At 35.7% G+C, this 27,292-nt stretch overlaps 2 protein-coding genes across 5 annotated transcripts in view; one reads left to right on the top strand and one right to left on the bottom strand.

Moving 5' to 3' along the window:
• Nucleotides 1-252: 252 nt before the first annotated feature.
• On the bottom strand, nucleotides 253-27,178 carry LOC110443165 (N(4)-(Beta-N-acetylglucosaminyl)-L-asparaginase-like). 4 transcript variants are annotated; one of them, XM_021487208.1, is made up of 9 exons: nucleotides 25,808-27,178; nucleotides 15,721-15,854; nucleotides 7,263-7,407; nucleotides 3,986-4,127; nucleotides 3,608-3,680; nucleotides 3,232-3,312; nucleotides 2,571-2,662; nucleotides 1,013-1,114; nucleotides 253-519 (listed from the first exon to the last, which is right to left on the bottom strand). In XM_021487208.1, exons 2-9 carry the CDS (start codon nucleotides 15,833-15,835, stop codon nucleotides 373-375), a joined length of 897 nt encoding a protein of 298 aa, XP_021342883.1. In that variant the 5' UTR covers nucleotides 15,836-15,854; nucleotides 25,808-27,178; the 3' UTR covers nucleotides 253-372. The 4 variants fall into 4 exon arrangements, with proteins under 4 accessions (XP_021342883.1, XP_021342882.1, XP_021342880.1 ...); XM_021487207.1 differs by lacking the exon at nucleotides 25,808-27,178 and adding an exon at nucleotides 22,026-22,112; XM_021487205.1 differs by lacking the exon at nucleotides 25,808-27,178 and adding an exon at nucleotides 17,176-17,237.
• LOC110443164 (peptidyl-glycine alpha-amidating monooxygenase-like) overlaps nucleotides 22,240-27,292 on the top strand; it is a 31,924-nt gene continuing 26,871 nt past the window's right edge. The window contains exons 1-2 of the mRNA XM_021487203.1: nucleotides 22,240-22,391; nucleotides 25,174-25,228. Of these exons, the coding sequence (XP_021342878.1) occupies nucleotides 22,263-22,391; nucleotides 25,174-25,228 (184 nt within the window). The 5' untranslated portion in view covers nucleotides 22,240-22,262. The remainder of the gene's footprint in view (nucleotides 22,392-25,173; nucleotides 25,229-27,292) is intronic.

Below are 27,292 nucleotides of genomic sequence, written 5' to 3'. Positions count from 1 at the left end.
TGTATACAGTGGAGAAAGATACCAGCTAGTTATTCTAAGGGAAACAACTCGTATGATTTAGTCGTAACCAATATCTCGCCATATAAACAAAATACTAGCCACCATCACCAAAAAAGTATACCGGTCTTTATGTTATTTTTTTGTTCTGTTCTATTTTCCCATTATATTCTCATTAACTTCATTTTTCAGACTTCAGTCAGGATATGAAATTGTAAAAATGAACAATGGAAAACAATAAAAAATGCAACAGACAGAAAACCATTTTATAATTTCATTGCAACAAAAAAAAATGAAATTGTGATATGTTTATGCGAGAACCATATAAAACAATCTGGTTAAATCCATTCATCCAATTTCTTGTAACAAGAGTCTTCATGAAGCTTTTAAGTTAGTCTTAGAAATTCTTATTTCCGGTTCCGACATGCCGTCAGTGCAGACCACATAAGGAAATCCTTTGATGTCCTGACCAGTTAGTGGATCCCTCCACGTCTGCAGTGTCGACGCCGCCCCATACTCGTGCTGTACAGTGAAACAGAGGAAAAGGATGAATAATAAAATTGCGGAAAGAGTCACATGAAATATCGGATCTTCTCAAAATCAGGGGAGTTGAAAGAGTCACAAATGGCAATTACATTAAGTTTTGATCATCCTCTTGTCATTTTAAGATTTAATCTTGTTGAAATCAAGTTACATAATCATTGGCAAAGCGTCATTGTGACAAACATTAGTCGAATCACAGCTTTAGTATAGAAATTAATAATTATTTTAAGCAACTACATGTAGTGAAAAGGACAGGGTATTAGTCCCATAGATCAATATATAAATGAAATGTTTTGTAAAAGGTAAAAAGGATTGTTCACAATCGCGTTATACATAAATGTATTTTATCATGCTGTAGTTTCTTAAAACTAATGTTATCGTCGTTACTGTAATTTCATGTACGTGCATTGTATACTAATCAACCAAATGTATCAGAAAAATAAGACGTAATATCAATGTTTCGTTGACTTGCCTTCATATTAATCGCCACTATGGCCACTTCAAATAGCTGCCCATCACACTTCCGGCGGATGTCACTTATCACTTCCTCACATGCGGTTTGTGGTTGTTTTCCCTTGAAACAGAAAGGGAACGAGATGAATCATATACGTGTCTGTATTGAAGGCAGAACATTTCAGGTAATGTATAACAACAGTCATTCGTTTTGGAGACTGAGTGACGTTCTCGTTTAAAACGAGCGAAACGCTGGATCAAGTATACTATATGAAATAATGGGTATTTAACCAAATGCGTATGGTTTAATGGGCTGAGCGCTGATGCATTTCATCCGTTTTGAGAAATCTTTCTAGAATATGAAACGGGGAAAAATTAGAAAAAAATCTCATTTCAATAACTGATTTTTAGAGTTAAATACTTTCAATGTATCTTAGTCGGTTCAGCATGGTGCAGTTTCCTTTAAAAAGAAATAACAAACAACTCCGTCTTTGTGAATTTTTCATGCAATACAGGAAGGGATGATTTCGAAAAACGAAGAGTTCAAACACTTGGCCCATTTCCTGATCCGTCATATTTTGACGTCATGTTGTGGTATTTCATGTAGACGTTATGCTGGCTCAGTTTGCAGTACTGGTGTTATAATCAAATACAGAGAGAAACTTTAAAATATTTAGTGTACACGTGTAAAAAAATCTCCACTGCTTGAACAGCGTTAATAGTCCAGGCGCTCTATAAAAAAATGCACGAAACAAAGTACAGCAATACCAATCAAATTCCAATCTTCGGCTTATCAAAGAGTTGCATAGGAATCATAAAATTGAAATATCAATGAACAATTAGCATGGATTTAATAAGCCATCTTGTGTTGAAAGTATTCGTTTTATTTTATTTTTAAAATATAGAAATTCAGCTCGAAAGATATATTGTTTCAAGACTTAATATTGAAATAGAGTAACTTTATTTTACTTTTAAACTATCCATGACATTGTGGTTTCAACAAAACAAAGATGCTGTCAGCCTAAACAGTTGAGAACCCGGGCTTATTTTGAACTTTTTATAACGACAATGAACGATATATCCCGTTCTGTGAAATGTTTTGGTCGAAATAAGTTTGATTTTCAATTGCAGATTTACTTGAATATAAACCAAAATGTCAGTAATTAAGTTTCCAAAGTGAAACGGGTTTTTTTCTTTCTTTTGCTATCAGTATTCTCTTCTTTTTTTCCGCCAAACTGTTTCCCAACTTTTTCACGAAAACCACTGGAAGACTGTTGGACATATGTAGTAACGCGTTTTGAAAAACATTCCCGCAGTGGCCTATGACTGATTGAAAACAAATACAGATATACGCCAAGGAGATGCCAACGGTCTCTCTCTTTGTCTGAGGTTCCATCTTAGTATGTCAGAGTATTATGGCATTTCAAATTCTTTCCAATGCATCATTTGTGAATACTGGACAATTTGGGGGATTGGTGTAACGGCGCCATTACAATTAGCACTTGATCATTTTTATTTTAAATAGCACTTTCCCTCTAATGAATGATTTATGAAATGTTCACATTCTATATACCGACCTCTTTCATAAGGTGAACAACCCTGAAACCGGGACAGAACAACATGATCTGGTCCCCGTCACCACTACAGCAAGCCGCCCCGACCTCAGGGTCTGTCAAAGAGGATCACAAGCAATATTTTACTTTGTCAATTAAAATACACATATTTTAATATGTATTTATCAAATGAATGGTGAAAAAAATATTTACCGTGACACAAAAAGTAAATTGCGCGGTATTCTTTTCCCAAATGTTTTCTTTTTTTTTTACAATTATTTTTAAATTCATTAGATGCATCAAAACATTTGTGCTACAAAATATTTTTCATTGTAAATGATATGTCTGTCATCCTATGAAATAAGCTCTACAGGTGTTCCCATATGTGGTCCTGTATGGTGTATTTTTCAAATTAAAATAGAATTGTGGTACTGTTTATACGTCAGAAGAATATTGGGCGAAAGGATATTCGAAATAAATTATTTCTAAAACTAATTGTGAAAATATTGTACCCCTAACATTGTGTGTAACTACAGCTGTATATTAGAGAAGAATTATCTCTCTATACCACAGTAAACTAACTGTTATAGTCCTTTTCCATAAAGTAAAGATTATCGCAGAATACAATATCACACTGTACCTGTTTCAAGCCTATTCCCAGAATGGTATATATATATTACTTTACCTGTATATAGTCCGTTTCCAGGAAGTGCACTGTCTCCCACTCTTCCGGAATGTTTGTTTCCGCTTCCACTTGTTGAAACCCCTGGAATGTAGCAGAATGCCGTACCATTACCTAACATGCACACTGACACATGGAATAAAACATTATGTATTTCTTCAGATTATACAACAGTGTTGCTAGGGACCATTTAATGCACATTCAGTGTCTTGATCTGAGGTTGAAAATATATATAAGCTCACGTTGTTAACACAGCACCATCATTTGTATATAAATAATAACCTATTTCACATCTTTTTGAAATGTTATCTAGCATTGAACAGTATGTCCACCTTTAAATAAATAAAAATTCTAAAAGGAATTAGTAAACTCTACTTGCCTGTACAGATGTTACCCTGGTCGTCTAATGCTATTACACCAAGTGTGTCGTGACCAGGAGTAAGCGGTTCCACCTGAAACCGAATTACGTAAACTTTTTAACTTTAAAAGTTTAGTCTGTATATAACCCAGTATATTGAGATTGGTACGTGAAGCAGTAAGTGTAGTTTTGGTACGTGAAACAGGAAAAGTTCTTCGGTGAAACCGTGAAACTGATGCCAAAACACACATGCGTTGCCATATTTTTTTCTGATACTAGGAAAGTGCATGTTTTTCATATTTGCTTCATGTCGGTAAATATTGCACGAAATGCATATGTAATTGCAAATGAATTTGATTTCAGCCGTTAATAGCTTGTGTAATATCTCTTGAAACATACGTAGTTCGTCTTGGCAGTCAGTAGCTTTTCGTCTATGGTGAAGCCTTGTTCCTTCGCAAACGCAGTGGCACCACTTCCGGTAAGCATGTTGTGAGAACAGTTTTCCATTACAGCTCTCGCCACTGAGACAGCACGTGGAACCCTACAGAAAGATTGTCTTTTGGTAAAACAATGTCATAAAAATGAGGACTGTTACAAAAGTCCCCCAAACTGCCCCTGTAGTCGCAAAGCATGCATTGGAAAGAATTTGCAATGCCATAATGCATTTGTATGCGAAGTTTGAGCAAAATCAGTTAAAGAGTGGGACCAGGGGCATCACCTTGGCGAACACCTATAAATGTGCTTATCGATAAGAGGCCAACGCGACCAAGTTTGATAACCTATCGGCAAATAAAACAACCAATGCCCGTGTGAAGTTTAAGAGGCAACTGCCCGTGAGTAGTTTCTTTAAAAATGTCCGTTTAGCGGAAGAAAAATAATAAGAAGCAGAAAAAGATTAAAGAAGAATAAAAACCGTAGCAAAAACAGCATGTCCTCCACTTCGTTAGGGGGTAATGCAACCACTTAATACCTAAAAGTATATTCGATGTATCATGCATATAATTCAGAAGATATCTAATAAACTACTTATTGTACATATTATTTGTATGAAATATTTCCTTTACATTCAGTAAGAGAAATATCCGTTTAGAGATATATCTGTTTCTTTAAAGATATCTCCAGTTTTATTAGTTCTATTTAATTACATATGTAAAGATATCCGTATTTCATTTTAAGATATTGCTAATATTTGTGTGACCCTTTTTGGGACATGAAATGTTAAATGAACTTGCCGTAAAGCATAGTCCATACACAACAGACATGGACGCCCGAAATGAGGGAGTAACAAACAATTGAGGATAAACAGCAGAAATAATCATTACATATTTGGTGTTTTTAAATTACCCAAGATTCATGTTATTATTGTAAATAAAAGTCGATGACATGATATTATGTGGTATATAGTAGTATCTCATATATGTACGGTAGGGTGAACGTAAATAATACATTGAACGTGTCCTTAGAAAAAAAGACTAATGGCATGACATATTGTCTATGTCGCATATATATGTAAGCAGTCGTTGTATTTCGAGACAGAGCGGTACCATTCCTTTGGGACGACGACAGAGGGGACAAAATCGGTGACGAGAACACAAGACTATATTAGTCGTATCCATTGCTTAGCTTGTTGTTAATGTCTTAGGAGATTGTTTAATCGTTTTCTGACATACCAGTCAGTTGTACTTTTACCATCCTCGATATCCAAGGGTTACGCTCACTTTCACAGTCTAGCGATTGGTCAGTTGTTTTTACCTGAGACCAATTAAACAGCTATCTTCGTGCCTTCAATTGTGTGCTATGACATATTCCAGGGGTGTAGAGAGCGAACGTGAGCGTAACCCCTGGATATCGAGGATGTATTTTTACAGATACCTGTAGATGTGTGTTGTTACTTGTGTAATATTGTATGTTTAAGTTCCATTTTTACGGCCATAATACAAACAAATTTACAACTCCGCTGTCTGACAAAAACTCGTCTGTTATACTTTTGATAACAGCTCTAGATAGGGAGTCTAACGCAACCTGGAGTGTTACGTATGTACTGTGTGCACGTGATAACAATTCCAGATATACAAACTGACACAAACTGGTGTGTTTTTTCGTCATAACAACTCTGGAACTCATTATAACACAAACTGGTTCGTTTTTCTAGTCATAACAACTCCGGACAAACAAACTGATTCGTTATATTTGTCATAACTCCTCCAGACAAACAAACTGATTCGTTAGGCTCGTCATAACACCTCCAGACAAACAAACTGATTCGTTATCTTCGTCATAACACCTCCAGACAAACACAATGATTCGTTATATTCGTCATAACACTTCCAGACAAACAAAATGATTTGTTAGGCTCGTCATAACAACTCCGGACAAACAAACTGATTCGTTATATTTGTCATAACTCCTCCGGACAAACAAACTGATTCGTTATATTGGTCATAACACCTCCAGACAAACACACTGATTCGTTATATTCGTCATAACACCTCCAGACAAACAAACTGATTTGTTAGGCTCGTCATAACACCTCCAGACAAACAAACTGATTCGTTATATTCGTCATAACACCTCCAGACAAACACACTGATTCGTTATATTCGTCATAACACCTCCAGACAAACAAAATGATTTGGTAGGCTCGTCATAACACCTCCAGACAAACAAACTGATTCGTTATACCCCAGATACAAATTTGCTCGCACCTCAGACAGAGATATCCCACGTCATATCCCATGCTAGATTTTTCTATCTCGTCCGATCTGTCTTGTACCTTTACGAGACATTTTGCGGAGTTTTTACACTGCAATGTATTCATCCGCGCGTTAACTGCTTGAAATTGACAATTTGCATTATAAATGTTCTGTTTAGTCGTTATATGTATAGTTTTGGTGTTGTTTGATATTTGATGCTGTAGATAAAATATAATCTACACTTTGAAATACGTTGTCATCTATATAAGGACAGACTACATTTTTATCCGGAAGCGTTCAAATGTAGCTTAAGTAGTGAAGAGGTCATTGTCATTTGAGGCCCAAGGCGGGATACTTGTAGTTTTTAGCAAAATTGAATAGTTTTTTTCTAACTAAAAAGTGCGAGATAAAAAAAAAATGTAACTGTGCAAGATCGGGTTATCTTAGTCTCGGCAAACAGGCAAACAAACTGATTCGTTAAACTCCAGATACAAATTGGTTTGTTATACCGGTCCCATCTTCGGAGTACAATGTTAGTATCGACAAATGGTAGCAATGCAGTATAACGACACACGAGTCAACATGGCATTGTATACCGTCAACCTTCATTGATGTTTAACTTTTATTCTCAAATATTTCAAGAATGTATAATATACCATTAATTTCAACAATGTATTATGCACTCACAAATTTTGCAACAAATGGTATATTTCAACAATGTTTCGACTATCCGTAAATTTTAACAATGTTTCACATATTCGTAAATTTCATCAATGTTTTATTACATGCTCATAAATTTCAAAAATGTTTTACATATTCGGAAAGTACAACAATATATTATATGCTCATAAACTTCAAAAATGTAAGCCAATCAGTTAAAATCGCTAGATTACAATGTTGCCATCTGTATCAACACATGTACAGTGTTATATCTGTCAATACAACCACATAATGCTTGAATAGACACAGAAAAAAATAGTTACCCTTGTAACGCGGTCACAGCCCCAAAACGCATGCGCAGTCCCCGCCCCTCCATCAAAGCAGCATCCAGTTCCAGAAAACCAGCCGCATTCCTGTATCCGCCCACTCCCACAACACAGGGGCCATAACTCTCGTCCTCTTCAATTTCTGCAATTGTTCGAAAATGTTGTGACCAAAAGTGTTATGAAATGTTGATGACAATGCGTAACAATCGAAAAATTAAGTGTTTGATTCGGTTTTTGGTTTATATGTTTAAGCGTACTTTTGACCTCCTCGTGTAAATTGTATGCGTGCTTGCTTGTAAGTGCTGGAGGCGATGCGTTAGTTAATTTGCCTCCTTACGATGGCGCAGATCTGATGCCGACTTTAGAGTGCTACCTCATTGAAATACCATCCGCAGGCATTTAGCACGGCATTCCACTTTGTATGACATTGTACTGACAACAGGAAAACATACGTTGCACTTATCCCAAATGCTGCGTATTAAGCAGGGAATAACAACGGCCACTTGTAGGGCTTTGGTAGGTTCCAGGACTTGGGATGGAACCAATTGTAGTGCCTTACCCATGTACGTGAGCAAACTAGCACACATAAAAGTCCAGTATAAGACCAAACTTAGAGTAACACATTACGTCAACAACAATAACATTACATCGGCTCAGTCACTGACATGTTACACAGTCCTCACTCAAAACAACCATTATCATAATCATCAGCATTTAATGGAGGACATCAGCTGTATGAAGATGAAGAGCCGGAAGTGAAATAATGCCAAGGAGGGCGTTACGAAGTATAAATATCAAGAATAGAAATACAAATATAGATAGATCGGAAAAGAGATATCCCAACTATCCCAATTGGGTGATTTATATACGTTATTTTCAATAATTGTCGTGCCGTTTTAATTATCACGTGTCGTCATGGCTCATAGGTAAGCCCCAGTGGGATGGGTGGATTGCCTTTCGTCTGTTCTTCAGGACTCCTTAATGAACGTGCAAGCCTTCCGATTACAGGTCAACAACAGCATGTTTTGCTTTTTAGCAACAAACGTTGTTGTATTGTCATAACAGGCGACAAATATTGCGCTCTTTGACGAAACGGGCGATTGCATGCCCTCGGCTACAGGGTATTGCCATCAAAACACTTCAATCAATCATGAATCCGCGTCTTGACATTAAATAACGAGATAATAATGTGATAACGCACTAGGTGAGATGTCATATTTTACCGTGTCAATGGTGGGAACCGGTAGTGAGATAGCTATGCATGGTGGGCGAGTAGGGCAACATTTATTGTTTCGCCTTTTTGCTTTGTCGCCGTTTCTATTTTCCAAAATGGCGCTTGATATGTTCGTTTTCGCTTTGTTACTGTGACAAAGTACTATTTAATAAAATAAAACGGCGTCATTTTGCTTTGTTATGGCGACAAAACACTTTTTAAGAAAAACAGAACGGTGCTTTTTCGCTTTGTTTAGGCGACAAAGTACTGTTTAAGAAAATAGACAAAGACAAAAGGCAAAAGTGACCTTAACCAGCCGACATAGATGACACTATATTTTATTATCCAACAGCTGTTTATGTAGGCTCAATTAGGTTTATCATGTTTATGCTGCGAAGTATAGAACACTACACAAATCTAGTCTTAGCCTGCGGGATAACCGAATTTCTCTGTAGTAAACAGGACGTAAAACCACTCAAGCATAATTATACTAGTTAACCTCAGGGTAAGAAGTTAACATCGAACGTGTTTACGTGGCGAGAACTATACTACAGGTGTTTACGTAGGGAGAGCTAGTACAGGTGTTTACGTGGCGAGAACTATACTACAGGGGTTTACGTGTGGAGAGCTAGTACAGGTGTTTACGTGGCGAGAACTATACTACAGGTGTTTACGTGTGGAGAGCTAGTACAGGTGTTTACGTGGCGAGAACTATACTACAGGTGTTTACGTTAGGAGGGCTAGTACAGGTGTTGACATGAGGAGAACTATACTACAGGTGTTTACGTGGGGAGAACTATACTACAGGTGTTAACGTTAGGAGGGCTAGTACAGGTGTTTACGTGGTAAGAACTATACTACAGGTGTTTAAGTGGGGAGAACTAGTACAGGTGTTTACGTGGGGAGAGCTAGTACATGTGTTTACGTGGGGAGAACTATACTACATGTGTTTACGTGGGGAGAACTATACTACATGTTTACGTGGCGAGAACTATACTACAGGTGTTTACGTGTGGAGGGCTAGTACAGGTGTTTACGTGGGAAGAACTAGTACAGGTGTTTACGTGGGACGAACTATACTACAGGTGTTTACGTTGGGAGGGCTAGTACAGGTGTTTACGTGGCGAGAACTATCCTACAGGTGTTTACGTTAGGAGGGCTAGTAAAGGTGTTTACGTGGGGAGAACTATACTACAGGTGGTTACGTGGGGAGAACTAGTACAGGTGGTTGTTTACCATGGGAACATGTACATACCGACATGCAATTCAGAGTGCCAATCAGGTGCATAACGATCGCATGGTTGATTGACCTGGTCATATGTGGCCAAAATAAATAACTTGGAGGTGAGGTCACCTTCCACTCCCGAGTGGGCAGAACTATACTACAGGTGTTTACGTGTGGAGGGCTAGTACAGGTGTTTACGTGGTAAGAACTATACTACAGGTGTTTAAGTGGGGAGAACTAGTACAGGTGTTTATGTGGGGAGAACTAGTACAGGTGTTTGTTTACCATGGGAACATGTACATACCGACATGCAATTCAGAGGGCCAATCATGTGCATAACGATCGCATGGTTGATTGACCTGGTCCTATGTGGCCAAAATAAATAACTTGGAGGTGAGGTCACCTTCCACTCCCTATTGGGGAGAACTATACTACAGGTGTTAACGTTAGGAGGGCTAGTACAGGTGTTTACATGGAGAGAACTATACTACAGGTGTTTACGGGGGGAGAACTATACTACAGGTGTTTTCGTTAGGAGGGCTAGTACATGTGTTTACGTGGGAAGAACTATACTACAGGGGTTAACGTTAGGAGGGCTAGTACAGGTGTTTGTTTACCATGGGAACATGTACATACCGACATGCAATTCAGAGTGCCAATCAGGTGCATAACGATCGCATGGTTGATTGACCTGGTCATATGCTAGTACAGGTGTTTACGTGGGAAGAACTAGTACAGGTGTTTACGTGGGAAGAACTAGTACAGGTGTTTAGTAAACAGGACGTAAAACCACTCAAGCATAATTATACTAGTTAACCTCAGGGTAAGAAGTTAACATCGGACGTGTTTACGTGGGGAGAACTAGTACAGGTGGTTGTTTACCATGGGAACATGTACATACCGACATGCAATTCAGAGTGCCAATCAGGTGCATAACGATCGCATGGTTGATTGACCTGGTCATATGTGGCCAAAATAAATAACTTGGAGGTGAGGTCACCTTCCACTCCCTATTGGGGAGAACTATACTACAGGTGCTTACGTGGGGAGAACTAGTACAGGTGTTTAGGTGGGAAGAACTAGTACAGGTGTTTAGTAAACAGGACGTAAAACCACTCAAGCATAATTATACTAGTTAACCTCAGGGTAAGAAGTTAACATCGAACGTGTTTACGTGGCGAGAACTATACTAAAGGTGTTTACGTTAGGAGGGCTAGTAAAGGTGTTTACGTGGGGAGAACTATACTCCAGGTGTTTACGTGGGGAGAACTAGTCCAGGTGTTTACGTGGGGAGAACTATACTACGGTTGTTTACGTTAGGAGGGCTAGTACAGGTGTTTACATGGAGAGAACTATACTACAGGAGTTTACGAGGGGAGAACTAATATAGGTGTTTACGTGGGGAGAACTAGTCCAGGTGTTTACGTGGGAAGAACTATACTACAGGGGTTAACGTTAGGAGGGCTAGTACAGGTGTTTACGTGGTAAGAACTATACTACAGGTGTTTAAGTGGGGAGAACTAGTACAGGTGTTTAGGTGGGAAGAACTAGTACAGGTGTTTAGTAAACAGGACGTAAAACCACTCAAGCATAATTATACTAGTTAACCTCAGGGTAAGAAGTTAACATCGACCGTGTTTACGTGGCGAGACCTATACGCCAGGTGTTTACGTAGGGAGAGCTAGTACAGGTGTTTACGTGGGGAGAACTCGTACAGGTGTTTACGTGGGGAGAACTCGTACAGGTGTTTACGTGGGGAGAACTAGTACAGGTGTTTGTTTACCATGGGAACATGTACATACCGACATGCAATTCAGAGTGCCAATCATGTGCATAACGATCGCATGGTTGATTGACCTGGTCATATGTGGCAAAAATAAATAACTTGGAGGTGAGGTCACCTTCCACTCCCTATACTGACCACTTTGACCAATGTGACAAAAGTAAGTACATATGTACGTTCACGTGGTCAGCCATAGCTAATGTAATTGATTACTCTGGAATGGGTCATCCATGCCATCTAGTACAACACTGCAGGAGGCCCTCTAAGTAATCCTTATAGGTGTAGCAATAACATCTCAAATATTGGTATCCACTCCATCGCTTATCGAATGTTCAAGATAACTGAACTTCCTTTGCTCGTTTCACTTCAGCTTGGGGAATGTGTGTATGGATGGAGGTGGGGTGAAGGGGGCTGTTACTCGGGGAATAACATAGCTAGGGAATATTGGGTTTGGTTTGATTCGCGTTCCTGAACTCCAAGAAGACTTAGCATCCTAACAACCCTGAACCTTTGGGTGCTGTTTTACTGTATATTCCTAAAGATGTTCTAATATCAGATTTATTTTTTATATGATTATCAAACATTGACAACCCATTTTTTGATATCAGAAAATAAGTGATTTTTTTGATACCATAAAATCGAAAGGTGGGGTCAACATTTGGCCCCCACTTCGATTTCTTTTATTATTTTGCGATATGTAAATACATAAAAATGATCAACGGCTGCATAAATGATTATCCATAATTACTACTGATAACCGTAGTGGACCACCTTGCATAACACCAGGTTGAGTGACGGGGGTATCCTAACAAAATGACAGATAAATGTCACAGGCGAATGTGGACCAAAGGGTTGCGGGTTCGAGCCACGGCACGGCACTGTGTTGTATCTTTGAGCAATATACTTTACTCCGCTTGTTCCAGTCTACTCAGCTGTAAATGAGTACGTGGTTGGGTAGTGCTAGAATTGTCGAATGTTACATGTGAGCGCCGAAATGGCAGCACCGGCTGTATGCCCTCCAGGGAGTTGAGAAAGATGTTGGCTGGTTGCAAAGGCCATATAACCACGGCTAATAAGTTGTGAACCGCTTTGAGACGACCTACGAACTAGGTTGTGATAAAGCGGTATATAAGAACCTCCAATTATTATTATCATTATTTATTATATATAGTGTATAAAATTACTGTTATTTTGATACTAAATATGTCATATTGGTGTTCATAAAGTAAGCGTAGTGATACTTTTAAATAGAAAAACATGCAAAATGTTCACAAGATGTATAATATAACCAACATTGTCAACTTGCCTATATATAGTTACAATGGTAGTCTATATTTTAAACTTCTTTAAAAACTTTCCATATTAATATTCTGTCTACAGAATCAATATTATGATATATTAGAACCGTATGAATATATATAGTACTTTAATTTTTAGCATGCCTAATTAATGCCCAATTTCACACAATCATATAGATTTGATTATCAATGTTTATTGTGGTAAATACCGACACATATTATCTTTTTATATGTATTCTGCCAAAGTAATCTTTCCTCTGGAGAAATACTTAAGGCTGAGATTGTGTTATAGACAAAGATATGCAATTTAATAAAAAACAATAAAATAATCTTAATAGTAAAACTAGTATACACTTTATTATACCCGCCCCCCGAAAAAACCCACTTCGTTTGGGGGGTATACTGGAATCAGCTTGCCCTGAGTTTGTCCGGACCACTCCTTCTGAAGAAATGGACCAATTTCAACGAAAGCTTCCAGATATGGTAGTAACACTAGCTACCACCTGAAATTGTGCATGCAGTTATTATTGTTTCATTCTGCCATTTGTTTTTACAAAGTTATGGCCCTTTGTTGAAAATCCTTGTCTGGACATGTCCTCCAAAACTAAGGGGTCAATTTCAGCGAACGTTTATTGATATGGTAACCGACCCCTGAAATTGTGCATCCAAGTAGTATGTTTTCATTCTGATTCTTTAAAAAGGAGTTATGGCTTTTCGTGAAAAAAACTTTGTCTGCCCCATAAACTACATGTACTTGGCCGATTTCAATGAAAGTTTACAGATGTGGTAATAACCCACTGATGCCGTCATAAGGATGGTATGTTTTTCATTTAGACCCTTTTTAAGGAGTTATGTCCCTTTGTTAAAAATATTTGTCTTGACAACTCTTCCTTAACTACTAGGACGATTTCAGCAAAACTGGTTCATCTGGGCTAGCAAGATTTGGTATACAAGTATGTTTTGACATGGAGGAAGTATATCAGTAAAATGTATTCTAAATAATTACTGGTGGGAGATTACAGTATGAATTGCTTTGTAATGCTTTGCCTTAGTTAGCCAATTAGCTTACAGTTCTGGTTTATATAGGAGAGGGGGTATTAGTTAGCCTTTGTCTTACAGTTCTAGTTATTATTTTGTTTTGTCTATTGCCTATTCATTAAACAAAATATGAAGGAATATTACATTATTTTATATCGTGAACTCTAAACAAATAAAGCAAGGTATCCTTGTATGACTCCCCATACAAAAAAATATATTGATTTTTGTGACCCTGAACGAAGGTCAAAGGTCATCAAGGTTTACAAATCTTAAATCCATTCGCATGAACAACCTACTTGACAAATATCAAGATCCAAGGACCTTTGGTCGTGAAAGAAACAAAAGTTAAAGGAAAAGTGGAAAAAAAAAGCAATGTTTTTCTTTTTTTGAAACAAAAGTTCTTAATGACAAATTTACCGGTTGTCATTTTTTTTTGAAATTCCTGATAGATATCATTAGTAGCCAAATTTTAAGCAAGTATGAAACATAGACTCGTTTTAGAACTATGTAAATTAACGTGTAAGAAAAGGATTGTTTTTCATTACAAATGAAATTTCACTTACTTTTCTGCTTAAATCTTCAATAAAAAGAACAATTCTTTCTTGAAAAAGTGTAATATTCGGTATCAAAATAATAGTTGGAATATGTTGCACACGATGTTGATATAATTTTATAGTAATTGTGTCATTTAAATGCTCTAGGAGGAATTGTATTACCGCACCTTAAACACATAAGTCAATGAAGTCCCATTTATCATAAAATGAATTCTGAAACTAACTGTTCCTGATATGAGCTTCATATACCCAAACCTTTTTGGAGTTAACTTATTTTGAAATTCCAAGCGGGGGCCGACGCTAATGTTAAATCTCCATAGAAATTGACCCTACCACCTTTGTGATCTCAGAAAATCGATTTTGTTTTATACGTTTTTTATATTAGAAAATATGGAATAAACAGTTAACAGCGCCCCATATATATATATGTACCCGCCACTACATCTGTGTAACATTTTCATGACGTTCTTCAACAGGTGCGACAAATATTGACGTGGAGATCTAGAGATGTATCAGCAATCAAACAGCCCCGTCGGATGTCGATACTACTCTCTCTATCATGTTTAGAGTCGTGGTCTATTAGGTCTCCTCACTAAGATTTACCCCACTGGTCAGTTTGATGGATGGGGTACACGCGGACACTCGGACCGGGAAGGGTGGACAGTGACAGACCCGGCGAACCTGTGACGGTTCCGGCGTACATATACACGTACATAGGTCAGGTTTACAGTTGTCAGCCCGGAGCTGTTACAACAGAACCGATCAGTCATCGATTAGTGACGCGTTCGATTTATTTATCCGGTTTCCCCACACTGTGTACCGACAGTTTAGCCACGGGGACCATACCATATCTTACGTGCACAAGGAAGAACGAATGACCCATTGTCCGGAGAACTTTTGAACTGGAAGTTTTGTGATTTATTCATTACGGAAACTTTGGAAAACGTACAGAAATATACACCGTGAGGAAAACAATTTTAGAAAATTATATTGTGTCGCGCAATTCTAAAATCTACGAGTGCTTTATTGGGAATAAGTTCATTTTCCTTGTAAAGGTAAGTCTCCCTTAATGCAAGGTTCTATGTGAGTTTATAGAATATTTCTGTTGCCATGTACGTATAGTCTACCAAACGTTACACGACCGTTTTTTTAAATAACCAAATTTTCACCAATTCTTACAATCTATGTCTCATTATCGTGGTAATTAACTTACTGTTGATAGGTAAGGCAAGTAAATAATACTGCGTTTACAAACAAAACAACAATAGAATCACTTACATCGGAGTATTTCATATGATTTAAAAAAAGAAAGATATGTTCAATCTAAGAAATACGTATACGAACGGTTGATCCCCTTCTCAATAGCATCCGTACAAGACAGGTTCTGTTGTAAACAGTGTGCGGCTGTAGCAACAGCAGCCTTGGAAAAGGTCCAGGTCCCGACGACTAGATAAGGCATCACTAGGCTACGTCAACGACTAAAAAACAAATCATTTCTCGGCTAGAAATGGCGATAACTGAAGTTTCCTTACGCTATAAACGTGCAGAGTGTACTCAAGATTTTAAGAATAATTCATACAATTAACATCAAGGTTCACTTTTGATAATTTTCATAACATCAGTACCATTCGGCAATATCTCGATGAAGACTTTATGAGTCAAACGGAAATTTTTAATTTCGGAACGTTTAGACATCTATAACAAAACTAAAATATTATCCAATAAAGGGAAAATTTAAAGACAGAACACTTGAATGTATGCATCGTGATGTATTTTCGGGTTGAAAAACAGCTCAATTATTATGTTTCCCATTTAAAAAGGTGGTACATGTAGGATAAATATTTTATTATGTGATTATTACCTATGTAAGAAACTCAAGTATTGCCATTTTGTAACGCACCAGTTAAGTACTTCAAAGTTCATATGACGAACTTCAGATAACACGTACTGACATGTATTTACTGATGCGCATTACATACAAACAAAAACCCGTTGTGCATTTTAACGATCGAGCAACTGAAATACTTTTTTTCAAAAAAAAATTCTCCTCCCTAAGTACAAAATAGTCAAAAGTACAGACATTTAGAAATATCTGCTTCTTTCATATATTGGATCAAGTTCTACAGCTATTTGCCTCCTGGAGGATTTATACAGATACTACAGAAACAGACCTTATATACATCCGTTGCAAGACACGAGGGAAGATGAAATATAAATATTCATTGGTTTATTCTTTCTAACGCATTGTCTTCAGATGTTTCTGTCTTTAGTATAGACTATAGTAGCTAGCTATTCAAGTTTTCTGTAACTTTGCCATGGATGTCATCTTCATTTATGATTACAGCAAATCAAAATCGCTGGTAACATATTCGTTCAATATACACTAACCAGAGGACTCAATAATGTGTCACCGAGTGAAACTAACTAATGCAGTTCCATACCACGCTAAGTAAGGAACAAACTGTATAGTTACTGTTATTGTGGCTATATTATGAAACCATATTGCTTGTTATCTTTATATAAATGCCATGGCATGAATCTACCAAGAAACGTTGATCTAGCTCACTCACTTTTTAACACGCCGTAAACATTTTAATGCAACCTCGTTTCTCACTTCCGGGTTAGAGTTATCTCCCTTATCAGAAATCGACAGTAACCGGAAACGAAGTTGATTATTGACAATTGACGACAAGATTAAGACCATGGAAGAAATGTAATCTATGTACAGACTGTACCGTGGTTAGAAAGAAATGGATCGCTGCTTTCCTTGTTCTGGGTAAATACAGCAGTAACACTTACATTACACTTTATGGTCGTCAATCCTTTAAGAAAACGTGTGCGAAGGGCCAGCTGGTTGGTTTAACTTTTAGATAAAATCTGATTATAAGATTGGTCTACATTCTCATTGTCACGTAATTCAGGCGCGTGGTAACATAAACATGTATCTTAGTTCATCTGGATCGCGCCACAGATATGGTCGAGGTGCCATCTAAGTTGTAGGGAATGGAATATATGTATCTGTAATTACTATAAAGATTACATTAACCAATGCAAGTGCTTAGTGTTGGCATCATAAGTTGCTTTTATAAAAACAAATTGATCTCAACAAGGCCAATGATGAGCAACAGGTCAACAAGACACACTTTAACATTATTATCATTGCCCCAATTAATGACTGATTACACCAGATTGATTACTACAGGATTTTGATTTCAATATATATTTATTGAAAAATTTCAATTGCATTATTGTTAGGAGTTGTACTGTATTTGTCATGGGTATTATTGCAATTGATAACAATAGGTGATCCCCATTTTTTACAACCTCCTCTTATAGTCACTATGATGGTGTCAATTGATTCATATTTTTGTTATACAGTCATCTACAATTTGAGTTGCATAAGGCATCATGGTATGCCATGTAATTTTATACTAAAGCTGTAATAGTCTGATAGTAACAGGGTTGATATATATAATATAATGAGGCTGAATTACAGACAAGGTGCAATTCAAGCTATGTGAGTATGAGTTGCTCTCTTTTATATACAAATGCAAATGTAACATTGAACAAGTTAGTACACACACTAGCTGCGATAACGTAGCTTTCTGAAGGCGAGATATTGTTTTTATATATATTGTGTTGTCAGATTTATGAAGCGGTCCTGTGCCAACTAATAGAGCAAAATCAAAAGTGCTTATCTGTAAGATTACATATAATTCATGCCGCATTTGAGTATAATGTTATCAAAATATTGCATAATTGTTGAAAAAAACAAAACCTTACCAATGAAAAAAACTCTTTCATTAGCCAAGTCCTTCTTGGGGGAAAAAAAGAAACGATTGCCATGACAGATCACACATGATGTTATCTCAATTATCCTTTTTATATATATGGCCTTCATGGCCAAATATAGTATTACTACTGATGTCGCCATGTTTACTGCAATTTCCATATTGGGTCATGATCATGACACCCATATATATATAGCTGTGCGACCTACATTGTATATTTGAGAGAGACAAACTTTTCGACATTCAGATATTGATTGCGCTTGCTACGTTAACTTGATAATTTAACGACATATAAGGCAGAGTTAACTTCAAGTTATACAGGATATCAACAGAATAGTTCATACTACATTCTTGTTTATAAATGCAAACCAATGGGCTGTCAATTAATTCTAAAATCGCGTGGCGGGTGTGTCGATTCTCACAGGGCTTGCTCCATGACAAGGCATGAGATATATTTAATACCCAGTCAGGGCAGAGGGGGCCGGGTATTAATATTAGTACTATCTTTATATTTGTATATTGCGTAGTCTTTTTATTTATTTACAATGGTTTTTTTTGGTGTTTTTTTTCGATTCAGAATTTTAGAGTCAACATTTATATTAGGATCATTTTAATTTTTTGAAAAGTTTTGAAAACTTGATCACATGCAGGTTTCTATTCTTTCTTCTCTGATACTTTGGGAAAATACACATGAACGTTTTATCTTTCCAGTACAGTAAAATATTACTGAATAATGAGCAAGAGGTTAATACTAATTCAGCTACTGAGAACAATTATATGATATACATAATTCTATAATAAGAGTTTAAAACCAACAGAATATATTTATATAACCATGTAGAATAGGTTTTAATGAAAATTGAGTAATTCACTGCAGCTGTTACATGTCGGGTGAAACTCCTCGACCAAGCATTAGAGACCTATAACAACATTCACCAGCTTATCAAAAAAATACAAATTTCTTCCTACAGTATGCATATTTTTTATAAATTAAAGATATACATGAACATGTATAAAAAATATAGAAATCTGCATATGATTGCAAAAATATTCATATATTTGAAATTGCACATAAGTAACGACTAATCTGGTAGATGTACACTGTAGATGCTGAAACATGTACCTTGTATGCGTCATGTAACTATATTTTTACATGGTTATAAAAATTGTACAAGACATTAATCAGAAGGTGTAGGGGCAGACACATACTTGTCAAATTTCAGAGCATCCTGCTCTTTTTGAGACAAATATGACATATAGTCACCAACATCATACACAAAAACATCAGGGACAGACAAACAGGATTTCATGTGTGTCATCTTATTATAAATGTATATTATTGTTGATATATATATAATATTTATAAATTGAATTGCCTGACAGCTAAGGTGAAAGTGCATGACTTCACTATTTATGTGTTCTGTGGTACTACTTAAACTATATAAAACATGCTTTCAAATACTGAAATTTATTTCAAAATCAGTGGGAGTCTATCTTTAAACATGAAATTGATGGATACAATCCATAGGTGTTAAGTAATGTCATGAAATGTTAAATATTTATTCAGCTGTGTGACATTATTCAAAAATAATTAAAAAAACCCATTAAACGTTAGGTAAGTATAGAAAAAAGTGTCTAACGATGGACAAAAAAACAAGCCTTTTCTATATTATACAAAATATATGTATGAGTTTCATATTCAAACATCATATATAGTAAAAGCTGATAATATACATTTATTATCGACATACATAATTGTATATATGTTTGCCTTTGATCCCATTATCTTGTATGTCATCAGGCAACAAGCACTTGCATGGTTTAACAGGTATTTATATCAGATTAGTAATGCCACTGTAAAAAAAATAGAAATCAATAAGTTAATATGAGTCTAAAACAGTACAATATTTATCTGACTTTATTTTACACCAGTTTATTATATATACAGTATACCCCCGGTATACTATAAATACATGGTAAATTCATGTGATATACATCTGAAAGGGTCTGGTGATCATTTTAATGTGAAAAACCTTTATATGGCTATAAAGCTCCAGGAAAGCATACATACTAAAATGACAATCTTTTTTTGTATCAACACATGTATATATATTTGATTTATGTGTAGATATATATAGTAAACAGATCATAATTGTGCAAATAAAAAGGTGAACAGATGTGTCATACTACATTATATATACGTATAAATTATGTTATGCTTTCAAATGGGGAACAAGAAATATATTTCAGTTATTTTGACCTCAGTAACGTTACTCAACTCCTAGAAATCATGTGACCTTGACATGTATGGATCCTTAGTGATCATGTGACCTTGACATGCATGGATTCTTGGAGATAATGTAACCTTGACATATATGGATCCCTCGAGATAGTGTGACCTTGACATGTATGGATCCTTGGAGATAATATGACCTGGACATGTATGGATCATTGGAGATCATGTGACCTTGACTGGTATGGATCCTTGGAGATCATTTGACCTTGACTGGTATTGATCCCAAGATATGATATGAGCTTGACACCATACAGAACATGTTAAGCTGGGGACAATGACCATATATAGAAGTTGGTCATTAGGGATTACAGTATATACGCTTATTACCCTAGCTGAGCATGAGTCACGAAGATGTTAGATCTGCTTTACACCAGCCTACGTATACTCATTTGTTTTTGCAGGAAAAAAGTATAGCTTGGCATGAATTGATTTTGATTATCACCTACCATCTAACATATACATCCCAGGCTATATATTATGTATATAATTGATAAGGATAGATGTACAATAATATAAGCTTAAATTGTATAGCAATCTGTCCTTATTAATAAAGTTCTGTACTTGTAATGATCAGCATCACCGACAACGACCAGCTAAATTGTTCATGTTTTTTTACGTGATGATAATTGAGGTGCTTTGAAACAATTTAGAAAAGAAGTGAAAATGCTTAGATATTGATTGTATAGGAACACTGATTTTTATGTCAATGGGGTTTGTCTGTACTGTTTTCATTTTCAGACTGAACTGAAAAATCTGTATGGACTGGTCATAGCAAAACATTTCTAACAACAGCAAGTAAAAATAATAACAAATTCATAAATTTAAGGAATACTGCAGTGTTATTTACATGTATATGAGGAGCTGGAAAATATTTCTAATTTTAGGAACAGATAACATAAATGTAAGGAGTGATAATTTATTAGGCATTGCATCTTTCTAATATTAATATAGATAAGGATCCCTGTCCAAACTGCTGACGAAATGCTAGAGAAGTTCACTATAGTTTTTTCTATCTTGACTTATCTCCTTTTAATTTACTTGAGATATATGACTCTAGTTGGACTTTGCCATATGGCTAACATTAGGCCCTGGTTGCATAAAAAGCCAGTGGTTGAAAATTCAAATTATTGTTTCCGTAATTTGGGATCTTGAAATTAAATTGTATGTCGGATGTGTATTACCAGATGTCTTCATAAATCAATGTCACTTCAAATTTGTACCAATAATAACTGTTTCTGTCTAAGTGGTGCTCATGGAAATAGGAAATGGTAATTTCAATTGTGTATTTCTACATTTTTGTATATCTTAATAGCCACCTAGTTATGTATTAAGAAAAAAAAATGGTTGTGAAAATGATTATATTATTTGTTATAATTGACCACAATTTGATTTGTTTAACAATACTCTTTCTACCTGGATTGGTTACTTAACTTGTGCAGGCTGTTAGCCATTTATAAACACCCAAGCCATTTATAAACACCCAAGCCATTTATAAACACCCAGTTTTTACCTGTTCCCAATTATATGTACTATATATATATAAATGTGTGTGATTCCTTTACCTGTATTTCCATATTTTGTATCGTTTCAGGCACGGCTCCCGGAGACACAAGAATTTGTAGGTGTCCCCTAGCCTGTGTATGTGTGACAGCACCACTTCACCACATGACTGTAGGGAAAAGCTAAATGTAGCAGCGTAGGTTATGTAATACACGTAAACGTGCTCAAACTTATTCATAATCCACGTTTATATTTTGGAAGTGGAATTTTATAAAATACATAAACCAAAGGACCTCGCCATGTCAGCTCTACCTAGTGTGATGTTGGTAGTACTTTCTCTGGTGACTTTCGCTACAGCTCAGAGCATAGCTCCCTCCAAAGTAGACTCAATGATGGACTTACGGATGAAAAATGTCTCCGTCAATAAGGTAAGTGGCTGATGTATGTGGAACCAGATAAAACAAGTTCTTGATCCATTCATTAAAGTAGCTTTTTATCATACTAAGCATACTTGCATTTGTACACCTTTAGATTACCTGTAGGTTATCAACATACCTTGAAGCTTGCATTGATACAGTCTTATAATTATCTCGCTCTACATTTGCAGGCTTTCAATTGACCCTTGACATTAAGCAATTTCAGAAGTCATAACATTGTTCCTGAAATTCGGAGGGACAAAAACAAACAAGATCTAAATATGTCTGGTCAAAGTCAGGAGTCATTACCCCTTTTGGGGAATCAAAACATATTACAAATGCATTGTATGTATATGTGCAGATGTTGGATTTGAGTAGGGACATATTTTTGGCATGGTGAGGTACATGACCTTGTTCTATTTATGATACACAATGACAGTAAATTAACAATGTAACAGCTTGTATATATAGGTACATTAAGTAGGAAAAAAATCAATGTCAGAAACTAAAAGGTAGAATTATTTGACAGATCACGTTAGACCAGATGTTTTGCATATATAATAACTTAGTATTTATGTATGTAAATTTACTGTTGTATGCAAGTCTTTTGCCGTGAGGACTTTTACATGATATGTAATTAACACTTTATATTATATAGATGACTGATTTTGACTTCAGGGCATACTCACTGGCTTTCAATCCTGGTAGTTAAATCAGAAACTGAACTATTTAAAATGTAAATCGAAACCTTCAAACAAATTTACCTTGGGTAGAAGGACTAGTAAAAGTTTATAGCATACCAATTTCTTCCATTGTTAAGTTATAAATTTACAAATCCTGCCTTGAGTCCATATAGGGTAGGTCCTCCAAATTTTGATAATGTATTTTTCATTCATCTAAGAAATCACTAGATTGAATCTAATTAAGAAATTATATTTGAAAAATAAATTTCTACCGGTATATATACACAACTGATACAAATACGTGTACAGTACTAGTGTCAACAAGTATAATGGAAATCCCTGAAATACAAGCCGACCAGCCAAGTGTAGTGTAGTGTTTTGTACTGGATCTGATGTTATAGTTGTGAAATATATAAGTCGGAGTGTGATGTGTGATTAATAATGTACATGTATGTACACTAATTACTGTCCTTCCATACAGACAGTTGTTCATTATACCGGTAACAGTGAGAAGGTCTGCATATTATATAAGATATATAATTACCTATCAGACATCACTGTACCTGTACTGCCCCCTATAATTAATGTTCAGCTTGTCTGAGAGAGTAGTTTAAGTCTATGTACACTGTAATGATATGTAAAAATAAAAAATCTGTGTCAAGTTTTTGCCCCTTGTTTTCAAAATTACATATATGTCAATGGCTATAAACCAATATCCCTGTTAAAACTTATACACATGTAAGCATAGATGACTGACTACTAGCATGACTTTTTACCTTACCTACTTTTAAAACTGACGTGATTTGAAACAAAGAAATTATTGTTACGGGATCAAATCAAAAGAATTTGTCACGGAGCTATTTATGTATGGTATTAAAATTGTCTTGATATTGTTTGTGAAATTGGCAATGGTATTGACAATATTTCCTTTAAATGCAAAAAAATCCCTCCTCAAGGGTAGTCTCAAAAATCTTTTCCTTAATTGTTTACTTAATTTCCATGATTGACAATTATTTTCCTCACTTTATAAATATCATATCATATACTTGACAACTTTTTTTTAATTTTCCATGGGGGACGTTTCGTATACTCCGAATTAAAACATAAATAAAGTACACCCTAGGGGAAAAAAACCGCTTTTAAATTACATCTTTTGAGCTGTTCTGTCAGAAATCATCAGATCTTAGAAAGTAGGAATATTTAAGCAAATTCACGGGTTGAAAATGCTCAATTTTAGGGTTCAAATTTGGAAGTCTCCCTTCAAAATACAGAGAGTTGGCAAATATGAAATTGTTTGAGAAATGGTTCTAACAAACGACTGTCAGATCTAACAGTATGTGCAACTTGCCCAAAGAAATTGTGGTTTAATCTGTGAGAAATTTTCTGAGCCGAGTTTCTTAAAATAAATTGTATTCTCTTTTGTTATTATATGTACTACCATAGTATACACATGTATTTTTGTGATACCTGTATGTAGCTATCATATACATATTCAATGGACATTGTTATATAGAGCTATAATCCTGTAAGTATTGATACTCCGTCTTAACACAAGAAAAGGGGTCACCAGTAGCATATAATATCACTCTGGTTGGCAGCCATGCGAATCTCAGTCTGGATATAGTCCAGATAAAATAGCCATTCGTGTTAACTTGAAATGAAATTCCTCCATTGTTTTATGTGAGGCACCACTGCATTTCCTTCATAAACATGTTTAATTTGTTTGTGCTTCTGTAGACATTTTTCAGACATAACTTGAAATATACATATTATGCAATTAACAGTATGTAATAAGTGATATTTAACAAATCAAGTTGAAAATTGCACTTTTAAAACATAATATTGGAATCAGTCAAGGCAAAAAAATTATTTTTATTTTAATGGTGCAAATCACTGTGTGATGATCAAACAATACAGTTCCATGTTCTAACATTTGTTAAATGCCTAGAATGAGAAGGGAGAAAAATCTTAATTAACTCCAAACATTTAATAGAGTACTTAACTTAAAGCTTTCTCATGCTCACTAAAAAGATATAAAATTTCTTACTTTATCACCAAAGTACACATGTATTGATATATAATGTTATATTTCTAATTTCTTTATATTTCAGGATGACCAGTATATTTGTACCAGTTACAGAATGCCAGTCAACGAGTCCTATATTGGTAAGATTCAATCAGCTCAGTCCAAAATATCCTAAATAAAAACGAAAATTGACCTACTACCTACAGTTCTGACATCTATTGGAACACAAACAAATTTCTTGTAGCTAAATATCCAGAAGAGCTATCATTGTTAAAAGAGTACAGTTCAAGGAATCAATTAATATTCTACTGTTTTCTTTTTTGAGAGTATTTTTTTTTTAAATAAATCGAAGGTAGACTGAACTAATGGATTTTGAGAGGTGACAGCTGAATGGTCTTCCCAGGATTTATTTATGCAAGATGCTACATTCTAAACATTTGTGTATAATCATAACATATGATTTCTGGTGTATAATAACATTGTAAGTATAATCAAATGTAGGTATATTTCACCGCACACAATACAGTTTCCTTATACTTAATTATAGCATGCAAGAATTCGTCGTGTTGTGTGCTGTTCATGTGTATATAATCATATTCCTGAATTTGGCTTGAGCATAAACCCTGAGGTAGTATGGCTTCAGCATAACCTCAGGGTTTCAGACGCCACACTTACATAGCCTAGAGCATGTGATTTAGAAAACTTCCTGTTGACTTTACCTTCAACCTCATCCCAAACTTTGGTATTACGAGCCATGATCATCGGGCATTCAGGAATGTATAGATATATGTATATATACATGTATGTCTGACAAACGTGTGGCTAGATGACGTCTGTGTTGCAATGTTTACATGTTTGGACACTAAAACACCCACAGTGAATTAACAGTGTAACAGGAAGTCTATAACATCTCAAAAATAGCTCACACCTGCACCTGTAGTTATATAGATCTTTGTGTATATCTAAATCTATACAATGAGCATGAAGAAGGGTGGTTTTTTTCGAAAATGAACAGTTACCTCTCAACATTTGACAACTAGTCTGTCTACATTGCCAGGATTACAGGAGTGCTATATTGTAATTTATACAACGATTTAGACCATATGACACACAATTATATAAATAGTGTTCCCATTCTGCATCAGAGGACATATATATAAGAACGTATATGTTCCTTAGAGGAGTTCTTGTATAGGGACACCTGGCTATTTGTCTATGTTACGATCAAGAATTTGAAATAAGCATGATTAGTGTGGCCATGTTTTACAAGACAGTTATCTATCATTAACAAGTTTTGTACCCACTTTGTACAAATAAAAAGCTGGACATATATGACCAGCATGCCATGTCACTGTTCTCACCTCAGTTTACTGTGTAACAAATGACTTTGATCAGAGAATGGTCAATTGATAAGTAAAACAATGTAATAAATGATTTTGATCAGAGAGTGGTCATTTTATAAGTGAAACAATGTAATAAATGATTTTGATCAGAGAATGGTCAATTGATAAGTAAAACAAAGTGTTATAATGTCTGATTTGGGTTACTCTATAAATATGAATGTCTGTCCTAATATTGAATGCCAACCCTACAATGTTATGCCCATTCTAAGACAAGTACAGGTACTACAGAGGTCAGGATATTTGCTCAGAGTTAAAAAAAAAAATTAAAAGAAAACCATTTGACGGCCTACCTAGCTTATATACTTTTATTCATCACCGACTGGTACTAACAAGAGAAACTACATGTTTAATTTTTACTCCATTGGTCAGTCCGTCGGTCAGAATGTCAGTCAGTGCAGCACTTTTATTTTTCTGTGCCATATTTCATATACTGTCACCTTCAATTGCCAATTTTTTTAACATGAGTGCCTGTCGAAATGGCCGACAGCCATGGAACTGAAATCAGGTCTCATTCCCTTCTAATTACAGAGTTATGACACTTTGTTCATTTTCTATACTAAAGTATTATCTAAAGGGAGGGTACTATGGATTGAAACCTTCTTCGTCCTGTTCATTTTTGTGTTTGTCTCTTTTTTAAATGCAACATTTTCGGGTAGAAATCCTTGCAAAATGTTTTTGCAGACCTTGAAAGGCTTTATTAAAGCTCACCTGAAAATAGCATCAGTTTACTGGGTCCGACCTTATTTCATTAACAATCACCTCTAGGCCAACTGGTTCAACCGTTTGGATCGCAATAAACGA

This window comes from Mizuhopecten yessoensis, unplaced genomic scaffold, assembly GCF_002113885.1.
Source record: "Mizuhopecten yessoensis strain PY_sf001 unplaced genomic scaffold, ASM211388v2 scaffold716329, whole genome shotgun sequence".
Classification (NCBI taxonomy): domain Eukaryota; kingdom Metazoa; phylum Mollusca; class Bivalvia; order Pectinida; family Pectinidae; genus Mizuhopecten; species Mizuhopecten yessoensis.
The sequence above is the reverse complement of the archived record's forward strand: the minus strand, read 5'-3'. Positions and strand labels throughout refer to the sequence as shown.